Source organism: Fukomys damarensis, unplaced genomic scaffold (assembly GCF_012274545.1).
Source record: "Fukomys damarensis isolate Sample0158 unplaced genomic scaffold, DMR_v1.0_HiC HiC_scaffold_2, whole genome shotgun sequence".
NCBI lineage: Eukaryota > Metazoa > Chordata > Mammalia > Rodentia > Bathyergidae > Fukomys > Fukomys damarensis.
This window is the reverse complement of record NW_022900914.1, coordinates 32,477,771-32,492,796: the sequence shown is the minus strand read 5'-3', so window position 1 is coordinate 32,492,796 and position 15,026 is coordinate 32,477,771. Positions and strand designations below refer to the sequence as shown.

Genomic DNA, 15,026 nt, shown 5'->3' with positions numbered 1-15,026 from the left:
CTGAAATAAGGTAGAGTCTCAGTGCTGTTCTGATTTGTATTTCTCTAATGGCCAAAGATGCTCAGCATTTTTATTGTACTTATTAGCTATCTGTACTTCTTCTGTTGAGAAGTGTCTACTTGTTTTAATTGAGTTTTAAATGAGTGTCTACTCATTTTTTAACTGAGTCTTATTTTTGGTGTTTACTTTTTAAAAAATTCTTTATATATTCTACACTTTAGTCCACTGTCCAAGAAACAACTGACAAAAATGCTCTCTTGTTCTGCAGGGTGACTCTTCACAATGTTTTCTTTCCTGAGCGGATGTTTTTGATTTGACATAACCCCACTTATCAATTCTTGGTTTAATACCTCATGCAACTGGGATTCTGTTCACTGAGGATTATTCATGTCTATGTCTTCAAGAGTTTTACAAATTCTTTCTTCTAGAAGATTCAGGGTTTCTGCTTTTATATCTGGATCTCTGATCCATTCTTTATTTGATTTTAGTTAGTACACAGTGAAAGATACGTATCTAAACTCACTCTTCCACACGTAGATAACCGGCTTTCCCAGCACCCATTTTTAAAGAAGCTATTCTTTCTCCATTTTAAGTTATTGGCCCCTTTGTCAAAAAAAAGGTGCTTGGGTTTTTTTCTGCATCCTCTGTTCTATTCCATTGGTCAAAATGTCTGTTTTTGTGCCAATATTATGGTGGTTTTTACTAATGTATCTTTGTAATATAGCTTGAAGACCGAGACTGAAATGCCTTCCACTTTGCTTGTTGTTGAGGACTGGGGTCTCTTCTGATTTCATAAAACTTTAGAATTGTTTTTTCTAGCTCTGTGAAAAATTATGATAGTATCTTTACTGGAATTACATAAAATGTATACAGTGTTATCATTTCTGGTAAAAGAACCATTTTGAAAATACTGATTCTGCCAATCCAAAAAGGGGATATCTTTCATTTTCTAATGTCCTCCTCCATCTCTTTTTTTGTAGCAATATAGTTTTTGTTACAGCAGTCTTTTGCTCTTTGTTTAAGTTAATTTCCAGGCTGGTTTGTTTGTTTTTAATCTATTCTGAATGGAAATGTTTTTTTCTGATTTCTTTCTTGGTAAGTTAATTGTTGGTATTTAGGAATGTGATTGATTTTTTGTGTGTGTTGATTTTATATCTTGCCACTTTGCCAAATTTTTTAGTTCTAATAATCTTTTGATGGAGTTGTGTTGATCTTCTAAATAAAGGATCATGACAAATGCAAATAAAGATAGCCTGACTTCTGGCTAAAGTTTCAGGTACTATAACTGAACAGGAATGGTGAGAGTATATATATACCTTTGTCTTCTGATTTTAGAAGGAATACTTTTAGTTTTTCCTCATTTGGTATATTCCTGGCCTTCATATGTTAAAAACATTTCCCTCTATTTCATAAAGTCACTCATCATCAATGGAATGTTAATCCGTTTTATAAGAAAAGAATAGATAAGAGATGGCTGTATCTTGCTGTCAGATGATGTAATGGAGGGAGAACATAGGAAGAGCAAAAATCAAGGCTGCAGCTAGTGTACCAACTCCCTTGACTCGTGTTCTGCTTGCTTCACAGGGGGTTTCTCATATGTTTTACGGCACAATATCTGTGTAAGTTCAGGAAGCATAACTTACTGGAAATTAATTTCAAGAGATGATAATGATCTTATAGAGCTACACATACAAATATGGGTCACCTATATAGTTCCTAAGATCTAAAATGTCTTACTTGCCATTTCCTGAGGAACTACTGTGTGTTCATCCCTCTGTTAGGTAGTTTATGGCTGTGATCACATTTAATCATCACAACCTTGAATTATTGGAATTATTATTGTTGCTACTTTACAGATGAGGACAAACTTCAGAGAGATGAAGTAATTTGTCCAGCTGTTAGTATGTGGCAAAGTAGGGTTAGAAAATGCATTCTCTTTATGCTACACCAAGAACCCAGAATAAGAGCGGCACATTCCCATGGGAAAGAAGGAACAGACTCCTTTCCCATCTGGCAAATAGTTCTTTTTTTTTTTTTTAAGTGCTATTTTTATACTACTAAACTTCATCTTCTCAAAAGGAAGAAGAGGTAACAATGTAACTAAACACAATGGAACAGGGTGGAAGTGGGAGGAGGAGAGTTGCATCTCTCAGTAATAAACATTTTTGAAGCCTCAACCGTAGAGTGGCTAATTCTGCCAAAGAAATGAGCATCCCCTCTCTTGTCTCCATTAATTACTGTCAGATTCCTAGTGTGACAGGCCTGTTCCCACAGCAACTAGTGCATTTCTGTCATATGTCATTTTTGATGCTGAAGTCTGTCTATTCACATGGAGACAAGGATCAATACCAGGCTCCTGGGACTTGGACTGAAGGAGGGCTTTGCAGGCAGGGAGTCAGTTTCTCTGAGGGAATGACTTTTTTACTGACTGCCCTTTGAATCATTTTAACAAGCTTTCCCTTCACCTCCCACACCACCATTCATGTTCTACAGTATTTTTCTAAGGTGTTTTCCTGTTTCCTTCCCAAAAGTCTCTCCTCCCAAATCTTTACCAACTACACCTCCATCCCAGATCCATGTTCTTTCTGATTTCAAAGGAGTTATGGGCCTAAAGTGTCACCTCTAGGGTCTGAAAATGGAAATTCTAGTTGCAGTAAGTCCAAGCCCTGCCTGTGGGACTCAGTACGGCTTTGAGTTAATTCCCCTCACACACTAGTCTCTCGGAGAGCAAAGATGGAGCTATCAGGAAATTCCTCTCAGACCCTCAGTTCTACCCCAAATGCTCTGCAGACTTGAGTTTAGGTGATTTATGGACCACAGGGCATTAAGATTTGCTAAACTATGGAATTATCACAATGGTAAAGTTCTTGTCAGACCCTAGAAACTGAAAGAAGAAATACTTCCTGGAGCTGATTTGATCCCTTTTCGAATAAGAGAGGATCACACAAGAAAGGGTTCCTGGTCAGGGATTTAGCTCAGTGGTTCTGCTGCCTGCCTCACAAGCACAAGGACCGAGTTTAATCCCTGGTACCAAAGCCCCCATCCCAAAAAAGGGTTCCTGGCAGAGTGTTCTGTGAGGCTCCTGGGGGAGCTGTCCCTGGTAGTCCCTACTCTCTTCTCCGTGGGTATGTGAAGAAATAGTGAAGCTCTTCAGGGTTGGAGAAAGCACCAGTCCTGGGAAGTAAAAGGCTGACTATGGGTCTAGATCTGCCGGACACTGATGCTTAGCCTTTCTGTCCACTTTATCTCTGAGTTTACCATGTCTACAAAGTGAAGGAATTTATTTAACTCACTGGCTGGTGAATGGGAATCACTTCAAACAGGAGCATACAGGCTACATATTTCAGAAATGATGACTTGCCAATATGAGGTAGATTCTCAAGTACCTGCTGATAGTTCAGGTGACAAGGACATATAAAATGAAATTGGCCTAAATACACCTGTGTGAGCAATACTCACTTATGTTGTCTTTCAATAAAAAACAGATTTGTTATAAACATGTATATGCACACACACGTGTGTGTGTGTGTGTGTGTGTGCACATAGGACGGGAGGTGCCAATTTCAAAATCTCTCCCACTAGGTGATAAAGCCAAACTCATTCCACACTAGTCTCCAAACTCTTCCCTACATACAACACTCTGAGCTTTCAGAGGAGTACCAGTGATTTTAGGGACCATTAGAGTCCTGTTAACTCCTGCCTGTTTCTTCCCAAACACTCAATGAGAAAGCAGAGGCTCACAGATGGGAGGGTGGGCTGCAGTCCAAGTTATACCACATTATTAGCAGCAATGGCTTTGGCAAGTCACTAGTGACTGCCAGTTTCTTCTATGAAGCAGAGTATAAGTCGCCCACTTCATTAATCTCTTAAGAACTAAATTAGAAAATGTGCGTCAGTTCTACATAAACCTTAAAAGCTAGATATACTGAAGTTACCGCCATTACTATTTTTGAAAAAAAGAATACAATATGGCTGGAAAACCTTCCAGCCCAAGAGCAGAGGCCCTGATGCTCAGCCTCCACACTCTCTTCACATGGTCCTATCTACTACTGAAGTTTTCACACACTTTCTTCCCAGCTGATACTCAATCCCATCTTCTCTGGCCATCTGCCTCTGAATCTCTCCTTCTGGGTTGTAGTGAACCCTACCCACCTATTAAGGTTTCTGGACACTTCATCAAGAGGGCCTGTTTTCTCTTCTCAACTCCAGAGCTTTGAGGTCACTGGTCTGGCATGTTAGCATATGCCACCTCTGTGATTTCACTTTCTGTATTTGATCAATTAAGACACCAATTTAATGGAAGAATGAATTCTATGTCTGAAACAAAAGTAAATTCTCCCATTTACCAATAATATTTAGAAAAACTGCTAAGCTTTGTGACCAATCCACAAAGCCTCACTTCCAACAATAAGCGTGGGTGTGATCACTTAACAAAGGCTTTATGAAAAAATCTGCTCAGAGCAGTTCAATGTAGGATTTAAGGCTTAAAACAAAACTCATGTTAGATCTATCTTCTTTACCTAGCTCTGCATGTTCACAAAACAAAACAGGAGAGAGAGAGAGAGAGAGAGAGAGAGAGAGAGAGAGAGAGAGAAACATCTCTTTTGTTGCTTTCTTTTCTTAGAGATAATGCTGATTAATGGAGTAAGAAGGCCAAAGAATATTAGGAAACAACAGGCTACTAAAAACCAATGATACCTGTGATTAGAAACCCTGCTCTATCTCATTCAGAGGGGGTTGGTCTGACAGCAGCAAAGAAGAAACTTGTCATCTTACCTAGAATCACTCTTCACTGTGGAGTTTCCTGAAGGGAAGGTGGCAGGCAAAGGCAAGCTTCTAATTCAGGCCATAAATTCATGATCAAAGTTCAGGCCCACTGACATTATCTTATGCACCGATACCCCTTCTAACTGTTGGTGCTGCTGTGGGCCAACCCTTAGCCCTCAAGTCCTGATCTCATCTGTCCCTGAGATCAAGGTCCAATGAGGGGTGACTACAGCAGGTTCTGTGTTCATAACTTCTATCTGTTATGAAGTTAAAATTAAAGGATGTGTGTGTATTTTTAACAGAATTTTAAAGCAAGACTTTTATGAAGAGTCAGCATCCACAATGATTGCAGAATAAGCACTAGAAGAAGAGTGGTATTCCTTCTCAATCTAATCCCAAGTAGCAGCAGCTAAATAGCTCAGCCCCGATGCTTTTCTTTTTGCTCCTTATGCTGACAAACCTGAAGCAGAGAGGGTTTGGACACATAGCCATCCCTGGCCAGAAGTGGAAGCGGGACTTTCTGTTCCCAACGACATGAATCACATTCCTTGATAACACAAATTGCTCAATAACACAAACATCTACCTAAAACTTGCTTAAATGTAACTCAAATTATTTTGGGTGGTATTAGCGTATAATTTTCTCGATCATTACGAGTAGCATTTTTTAAAATTTCCCTTAGTAGAAACACACACACACACACACACACACACACAAATTTCCTCCTTTGTAAAGGAATTTAAGAATTGATTAATAAAGCAAACTTGAATAACCTAATCCCTCAAACATTTATCTACTATCTACTGCCAAGCTGGTGGTAAATGCTGGGACTAAAACATTTCCACACTAAAACAGGGCTCCAGATGGAGTGCAAATGTTTATGTTACCCTGGGTTTTAGATCACTGGTGCAAAACGCACAGGGCTGACTGAATGTTATCTGATGACACAGTTAGCTACAGACATTAATTTACCTGGCCTGGAAGCTCTAACCACATCATTAGTTTTGGAATCTGAATGTGTAAGGATCTTTTGGGACAAACCTTTGGGGAGGAGTTCTCTTCCCTACTTTTCTTCCCTATTCTAACTTGAAGCCTGGAAATCTCAGTAACCAAGGGCAGAAAGTGGTTTGTGTGCCTTCCAGGAAATTCCACAAACTAAACATACCAACAGAGTCAAAGACACTGAAATGAATGAGAGCTTTAGTTCATTTTATCTATGATATCACTACTTATGGAACACAAATAATCAGGCTGGCCAACCTATCACATTAAACAAAATTTCTAATACTGACTGCCTAAGAGAGTGAAAATGGTGGTCATACTTTGCTCTTCATCTACTCCTATGTCTCTGGGCCACTGCAAAAAAATTTATTGCTAACAGGAAATAAAGAGATAGAGGGGAAGTATTTACATACAACTAAGAACTACGCTTTGATGGTTATTTTTTCTCCTAATGTTTTTTGTTGTCCTGCTCAGAATAAAGGGTAATAAACCTGATCCCATTTATTATATGTACATTATCAAGAACACAATCCTGCTGGTAGAAAAGACGTATGGGACTTCAAAGGTGAACAGTTTACTTTAGAAGACTGAGCCATACTGGGGCAAGATAAATGTTCAAACTAATTCCTATCCATGTGATCTTTTAATGATATTTTTAAATGACTTTTAAAACATCAGAAAAATAAAATAATTATACTACATTGAACACTTTTTTAGAAAAAAGGTTAGGAGGTAGGGAAGAGAAGTCTGACTACAAAAATTATATTCTTGTAAATTGAATATCAACAGTAATTCTAGTCAAGGCTCTCAAATTCATCTGAAGAAAATAAAATGCAATAAATGATTGGCCTGTTTACCCTGCCCCACCAGGGGCTCACTGTCCCAGACTCACATCATAAACCAAACCAACTTCCTATAGTCATCATGGTTCTGAGCAAAGGTTTGTTTGTCTAGTTAGGCACACAAACTCACAGAAAACAAGGCAGTCAGACCTGCGTGTCCAGGGAATAAAGAACATGAACAAAACTTAGTATGGAAGGTGGGGAGAGAGGAGGAGGGAGAGCGAGAACACACTGGCTCCCTTTTCACTTGGAGTGAGATGCAATCCTGCACACGGGCCAAAACAGGGCAAGGCACAACAGTAGCCCCTTGCCTGTGGTCAGAGGTGTGTGGGTCTGCTTGCATAAAGACCCACTACAGCTGTCAAGTTACAGGGTGGAGATCAAGTTAAAAATAAGGTTTTCTGGCAGAACTGCCAACCACCAGCATCACATTTTCCTGCTGATGTCAGTGCAGATGTGGGGCTCTATTCCTGGGCATCAGCTCGTGGCTTGGCTACACCACTACCTATGCAACTGCATGTGCCCTGGTAGAATATACCATTCATTTTCAAACAAAGGTGAGATGAAACCCGTTGGGTAAGTCACAGTGAACACTGTAAGCTCAAGGTGCATAAAGAAGAATCACATCGGAGAGGGTTACAGCAGCTCTAGGAAAAAGAATGTGGGTACACTTTCCACTGCAGTCTAGCAACTTCCCTGACCAAAAGGGCAGGGTGAATTCACACAAATGCTCTGTTCCTAAGGAGACAACAAAATACTAACCTCTCCTTCCACATCCTACAACAAAGAGTGCATGAAAAACAGAAAACATCAAAGGCTACTGAATTCAATTACTGCCACTGTGAAATGGCAGCTCAGATATACCAGAGAATCAATAAGACAAATTTAGAAATCATTCCATGATCTCACGTAGGATACAGATTCGTCCTTGAGTTAGCACCCTGGGCTGGACCTTCAATTTCCAACATTATGCCCTATTTAATAGGGACACTACCCAAGATCTTTCTGACCAAATGTAGCAACCATAAAAATTACCAGAACAAGACCATCCAGACTCAGAATGTGGTTTCCCCAAAGTGCTTGACTCATTCAAGATTGTCTTTCTCAAAAACAGTTAACTGCAGAATTCACACTTGATTTGTTTTAAAAATACTTTCCCACCTATATGATGCAAGTCATTCATTATCATTCATACTCACCAGCCTTTCTCCAGATAGGACCTCCAGAAGCTTGATGAGCATCCGTCCATCTCGAAGGTCAGTGTACAGGTCTGTGATCCGGCAGGACACTCGGGCGAGGTGGGAGTTGACCCACTTGGTGAAGGTCTTCTTTTGCACAGCTTCACGCTCATCTATCAACAGAAGAGAGCTCATTTTTACCACCAACCACAGCCCTGGTGTCAGCAGGTGTGTGCTAACAGAGCCATAAGTCAGGCCCAGGGGTGGGGGGTGGTCAGGGAAACTAAACTCCAGTGAAATCTCTACTGACCTCCTCTCAACCATAACTCTCTGTAAGCATATAGGAATCTGCCAATCCCTGAACATGTGAGCCTCTATGTATGCTGCCAGCAGAACACCCATCACTCCCTTTCACTTCGTTTCCTCCTATCCTGGGTGAAGCGGCAGCAGGATATAATAGCTGATGGTGGGGCCTTTGCAGCCTTGACATTACTGTACTATTTGGTAGAACTTCTAGTGACACATTAAGCTACTATTCCTCCAAGAGGTGAGTTTGAGGGGGTGGTGAACACAGTATATGAAAGGATATGGAGTAGATTAAGTTCAGGAGGAACAGAAAACTGCTTCCCTTATATATGAAGGTTTACTTACGCCAACACTTGACAAAGCAAACTAATGCATGTCTTTGATTTGCAAAGGCTCTTCCACAAGCTTTGTCCTGTGGAAAACAAAATAGCAGGCAACAAAGGTGGAGTGCAAAGAGATCTTTCTGGACAGGGAGGGCAGAGCTACAGGCTAGGGTTTCAAACAAAAATGTGCTGAGATTCTGACTTCAGTGTGCTTTTCTTTTTTTTTTTTGGTACCAGGGATTGAACTGAGGCTTTTGCGCTTGCGAGACAGGCAGTGGAACCACTAAGCCAAACTCCCAGCCCCAGTGTCCTTTTCTATAAACAGAGCAAATAACAATCAGCAGAGCAAACAAAGGTGTAGTCTAAAGTATGATAATTGATTAATTATTCATCATTTGGGAAACAGTACTCAGTTTTTTAAGACTCAGTGATGCAAACTCTGTCCAAGACAAATCATAAAACTCTACAGACACTCAAACCTAGAACTGTCCTTTCATATCTCACACAAATTGGCTTCCAAACTTCTTCCTCTGCAGAATGTTCTAAATGTAGGCTGCTGAAGACTGTCAACATTTAGTGCACTGGACCCACCCACTCATACTCTTGAGCTCTGTTCTCCATCCACATAGCTACCCTTCTGCCAGTTATTCACTCTGTATTTCTAGTTTCACCACAATTCAAGCCCCACTCCTTCTAAACAAAGATGTTTATGTATGACTCTATATAAAAAGCAGAGAGCCCAATAATTTTATGGATTTCAAAATCACAGCAATAACTATAGAAGAACCACTTCCAATGATGGTGCTTATGTCCACTGGCCTGCACATACTGAATTCTCAGGCTGGCCAGAGGGACAGTGAATGCCCCAGTACTCTGGGAAATGTCTGCTTAGAAAGCTGTGCTGAGATCTCCTCAACTCCACCACAGATGGCAAAGAGGCAAAGACCCTGTGGAATAAGCTTTTACTGCTGCCAACCTGCAGGCGAGCCAGCAAGGCACCTGTCAAGACATCTGGACACCTGCTGCAGTCAGTAGCTCCTTGAGGTCTAGCCTTTTCCTACAGGAACAGTAGTCTGTTCAGATGGAAAGAAAGGAAGCCTCTCCTTAGGGACAAAGGACATCCAGAGACAAAGACTCAAAAGAGGAAGGATTGGGCCAAGTGGAAAAAGGCAACAAGAGACATGCTGCAGCCTGGGAAAGTGTGCCAATAACATCATGATAGGTCATATAACACATGCATTACTGATCACACAATTAGCATGATGGACAGTAACTTTACTACTACAGTCATGTGAAGAGCTACATTTTTTTGGCCTAAGTTGGCTCCTTAGAAAGAGCAGATCCACAGAAGACTATAGAGATACACCAAGTTTTTGCTGGGAACCTTTCAGATGCTTTCTGTGCCGGAGGTGAGGAACTCCCCATTCTGATGTACATAGGGTCAGCTAATTTTTTAAAACTATAATATCCTTTATGTGCTACATTGCATTTGAAGAATGTCTTTAATAAAGCCCTTCCTTAATGTGTACCCTAGGTTCTTAGGAAGGGCTTGGGTTTCCAAATTATTACAACCCAGTCTATCAAGGGAGCTAGATCAGAATGATCTTGGATTAAGGTATTTCTAAGTAAACAAGTACAAACAAAACAAGTGTTCTTTCAGCCAACGGTCATTCCTTTGAGCAAGTCTCACATTAAAGAAACATTCCAGGCCTCCTTCAGGTTCTGAATTAACAGGGTATTTTATGAGGACATTTCGAGGGGTTGCTTCAAACTTCAGCAAATGTACTCCCTTGGCACCCTGACTTAAGGAATTACAACTCAACTTCGAGATTCTTCCCACGGAGATGCAAAGAGAGAGGTCAAGGGTGGGAGCAGAGAACTGAGTGACTGCTGTGTGTCTCAGAAATACTAAGGACAAAAGGAGGAAAGAAGAGACAAAAATAAAAGGAATGAGAGCTTGTATTCTTGTCCTTTGATCTTCCCTTCCCCATTCCTCCCAAGTTCCGAGTAGCACTCTTGTGTCAGAAAAATCACACAGGGGCTAAGCTCCTCTGGCTCACACAACCACATGGGAAAAGGGATGATTCTGCTCAGGGACTGGCCCAGATCAACACCCTTATGACACACAGGGGCAGGAAACCCAATGAACAGAGACACAAAGGCTGGCCAGCTAGTGTAACCCTCTTATAATGGTTGACAAACACTTCTGAAGCTGGAAGGAGGAAGAGGAAGGGGGGAAATCTACCCAGTGGCCCAGCTGAGGATGGGGTTTGTGTCCTTGGGGACCCCATCCTTTGTTCTACCCTTCCTGGCAAGGCACAATGACATCACCCTTGTACACCCCACCCAGCAAGGCCGGGGAGATAAGCCAGACATGCTCTGGGGAACAGAAGGCCCTTGGCACAAACAATGGAAGACACTTTGGAAGAGAGCTTTCAAACTCAAGCTGCTGTCACTGCTCAAGCTGTGGGAGAAATGGAGGGAATAGCAGAGGGAAACAGGCCAATTTCCAGTCCCATAAGGACCACATAGTGGTGGACTCTTCAAATCTGTACTGCAGACATCTAGCGAGTACAGACTGACTGCATTTCCTCTATCTGCTAGATGGCAGCAAAAATTCCCTGCCTTTAGGCCCAATCATTCTACAATGGGCATGCTATAAAAGCAAAAAAGCAACAGCATGTCTGGGAAAACAGGGCAACCCAGTCTGGGTCAGTGTGATGGAGAGAATTTCTCTCCCTATATTTCTAACTCTCTTCCTACCTTTTCATACTATGTTGCTGTTATCAAGTTAAATCATGTCTGAATCTCCTTCCAAAAAGTCAACCTAGCTGAACTGTACAAAGGCTTGAGCACGTTCCATCTAGCTCTGCTCCAAACTTAAGGAATGGTGCCTCCGAGGGCCAGGGATTTAGCTCAGTGGTTCTGTCGTTGCCTGCCTTGAAGGCACAAGATCCTAAATTCAATCCCCAGTACCAAAAAAAAGAAAAGAAAAAGAGAAATAGTGCCTCTGAGGACAGGATTTCTGCCTTCCTCCTCCTGGTGGGTATTTCTCAGCTGTGTTGGGCTCCACATTACATTATATACTATAAGGGACTCACCTAAGGGAAACTCAATATCAAATGGGACAAGTGCCTATTGAAGTGTCCAGCTTATTATAACTGCTTATTAACTTAGTTCCTTCTCCCATTCTCCAGCAAAGAAAAATTCTCATCCATTCAAACCACTTAAGAAATTTAAGAGGGATCATGGTATCACACAACCTCAGGGCTAAGCAAGCCTGAAGCAGTCATCTAAGATCACAGTATCACACAACCTCAGGGCTAAGCAAGACTGCAGAAGTTATCTAAATCAACTTTCTTTCAAAATTAAAAGCAAAAGCAAAAACAAAAGAAACCCTTCTTCAATACCTGGGCTATTTAAAAATTCCAACAAGGAGTGAAAAATGAGTACCTGTGTATGGCAAGAAGCCTGACAGGTGTACAGAAAGACGAGTGAAATAACAGCAATTCATTTAGTACTTGCTATGTTCCAGGCACTGATGGAAGTCTTACATGACCCTCACACCTGCGAAGTGAGGCAGGAACTAGTACCTTTCCAGGCAAGCTGTCTCCAGAGCTAGGGTTCTAAATCACCATGCGATAATCCCTCATGTGCAACACTTGAGGAAAAAAGAAAACATTTTCCATTACACAAGATTTAGAATCACCCCCATCTCACCACCCTAGCCCTAGTCCTTATTTTATGAATGGGTGTACTTCAACCTCATGTAACTGTCCAATTATTGTATAGTATCTCCATTGATATTAGATGCCCCTCCCTCTCCAACCCCATTTGCTCTACCTTCAAAGTTACAGAGAATGGGTCTCTTCTTCATTCTACAAAGGCCATTGGATTTAAAACATTCCTCTCTGTTTCCTCTTTGCAATAAACCCTAACATAGTACAGTAAGTGGAACCTATGGTTGTGCCTGAGGACACTCTCCACCTCTTAGAAGTGTGGGTAGCACAAGCCTACCAATACAACTCAGGATGCAAGGCAGCTGCAGCTCTGTATGTTCCGAGATAGGAAAAAAGGGCCACCAAGTAAAGAAAGGGCAAAAGAACCAGCAGTCCACCAGGGGAGGAGCTTGGTAAAGCAGCCTATGTGACAATGCAGGAGTGGGAGTCAGGAAGAAGACTCCTCATGCTACTCCTAAAATAAAACTTCCAGGAAGCAAATTCCACAAAACTGTCTCTGTAGCTCTCAGATCCTAGGATCAAAAAGCAGTTATGAGTATAAAATCCCAGCCTAAGTTGCTAGCTCCACAAACTCAAGAGATAAACCAGTTAACTACTGGTCAATGAGAAATACTGAGAAGCAGATAAGGAAACCCGCCCCCAAGTAAGCGGTAACATTTGAATCAGTTTCTGATCCCAGAAGGAGTGAAGTTTAAGTGAAATCCTATTACTGGTACTCCTTGAAGCAAACATAATTTTAATGCATGTATGCCTACAATAACAGATCATATATTTGAACAGCAATTATAGCTCACTAGATTCTCACAGCAACTGTCAGGGAGGTAGAACCCAAGAGTTCCAGTAAATCCAAAGCCTCAGTGAATGTCCCCAGCCAGCAGCGGCAGAGCTGGCATGTGCTGGGGATCCTTGGGTGCTGCTCTGTCTTTCCTATTCTTCTGTCACATTAAGGGGGATTATGACTCATAGTTACTTTAATCTTCAAAGTGCCTAATTCACTTTCTTTATCTCATTTCTAGTAAGTAACCTGAAATTTTCTGAACAGGTCTTAGAAAAAGGAGGTGAGATATTTAGAGCAGAGAAACAGGCTTGCCTAATGGTTGAACTAAAGGGCAGGAAATATTCTTTTCAAAATCCCGTCTAGAGTTACATAATCTACTTTTTAGGGAATGGCTACTGTTAACATTGGAAGGCTACAATGCTTCAACATTAATTTAGTCTAAAGAATGTGTTATAAAGTGGAAAAATGAACACTAAGCATGCTTTGAGTTATAGACTATAGCAACAGCTTTGATGAACAGATGGTATTATTGTGCTATGGAAATGATTTGGCAGCATCTTTTGGCAATACCCTCTGGACAGAGCTAAACACAACCATATTCACCAAACATCACAGTTCTAGCTATGGAAAGGGATGACAGCCAAGGACGGAGAAAGGCCTAAAGGCATGGAATACTCTAGAAGGAAGCAAGGGAAGAAACAGAAGGAGTAATTGTCAATGACCCTGTTCATTATTTTGCCCAAAGGTTGAATTTATATGGGGCTTTAAAAAAAAAATCTTCCTTTTATTTTTCAAGTACCGGTGGGTTTAAATAATCCAAGCATATGTTCCATTGAGTTCTTCAATTGTGCCCTATAATGGCCTGTACTAAGGGTTGGCAATTGTGCAATCTTTTGTTCTGTATAAACATAACATTTAAAGTGTAGAGACTTGGGTTCTGAGTAGGAAAGGAGTTAAAAGAATGGAAGTTGAGAAGAAATCAAAGGGAAATGTAAACTCCAATATTACAAAGGGCATACCTATTTTCATAACTTTAGTTACAAGATCTCTTGCACTCAGTGAACTAGAAGTCTTGATGGGGAAACAAAATTAAAAATTACAAAAAAGATATTACAAGGTAGTACAGGATTGACTGCAAAGAGAGTGACTTTGACAATATTTTGGGAGTGTTTTAAAAAAAAATGCTTAGCATGGTTTCAGGCACTCACCATCAACTACTGATGCCCCCTGTCCTGTACTTCTCTCCCCTTAAACATCACTGTCACAGACATCCTCTCTAAACAATAGTTTTTCAAAACTGCACCACTGTACTGAGACCTTCAATGAACCCTCAGAGGCAGTCCAAACCTGAGTCTACATCCTAAGGTCCTGACTATCCTCTCCTACTGCACCAGCTTCATCTGAGAGCCCTCCCGCCTCCATCTACATTTTCCCACCTAATAGGTCTTATTCATCATGCTGGAACCCACACTAAGCACTTTGTTTTTTTCTCATGTTTGTTTACACCATTCTTCTAACCTGAAAGGCACTTTCTCTTCTTTTACTCTTCCTTTAAGATCCAAGACAAGATTAGCTCTTCCCCTGTGGCCTTATACTAGGGGCCAAATTCTGTCCTCAACTAGGCTGCAAATGCCTCAAGAATAAGAGCTAAATTCTATACCTGTTTAGAACATTAGCATGCACCAGGCAGAGTAGGTGCACAACCAAATATCTGTGGAGTGAGTCAGCTAACCTCCAGGGTCCAGCAAGTTGGCTCTCAATAAAGCTTACTGTGGAAATTACAATCAGGCGGATACTAAAAAGTTAAATATTATCATTACATACTACTAGAAAGCTCTTATGATTGAACCATTTCTTATAATTTGTTCCTCAATGTCTGAAATACGATAAAAATATAATTGTGCACTATTGTCTTTCAAATTAAAAGAGGTCCAAGGCCAACTAAAAAGGTCTGACAATTTTGTTGTTTTCTATTTTGTTTTGTTTTATTTCTGGGCAAGTGTTACCACATACTTGTACAGTAAAGTTGCAAAATACAGAATAACTACATTATTTTAACGTATTATACCATCATTTAACATGACAAACAG

The 15,026-nt window shown here is 40.8% G+C and overlaps 1 protein-coding gene across 5 annotated transcripts in view; it reads right to left on the bottom strand.

The window, feature by feature from the left end:
* The window catches only part of Sptbn1 (spectrin beta, non-erythrocytic 1), a 135,434-nt gene that overhangs the window by 60,973 nt on the left and 59,435 nt on the right, over positions 1–15,026 (bottom strand). For 4 of the 5 annotated variants that reach the window (XM_033764006.1, XM_033764011.1, XM_010615839.3 and 1 more), the window contains exon 2: positions 7,811–7,962. In XM_033764006.1, coding sequence (XP_033619897.1) covers positions 7,811–7,962 — 152 coding nt within the window. Of the gene's footprint in view, positions 1–7,810; positions 7,963–8,440; positions 8,508–15,026 lie in introns of all 5 variants that reach the window. The other variant, XM_010615838.1, reaches the window with a different exon arrangement.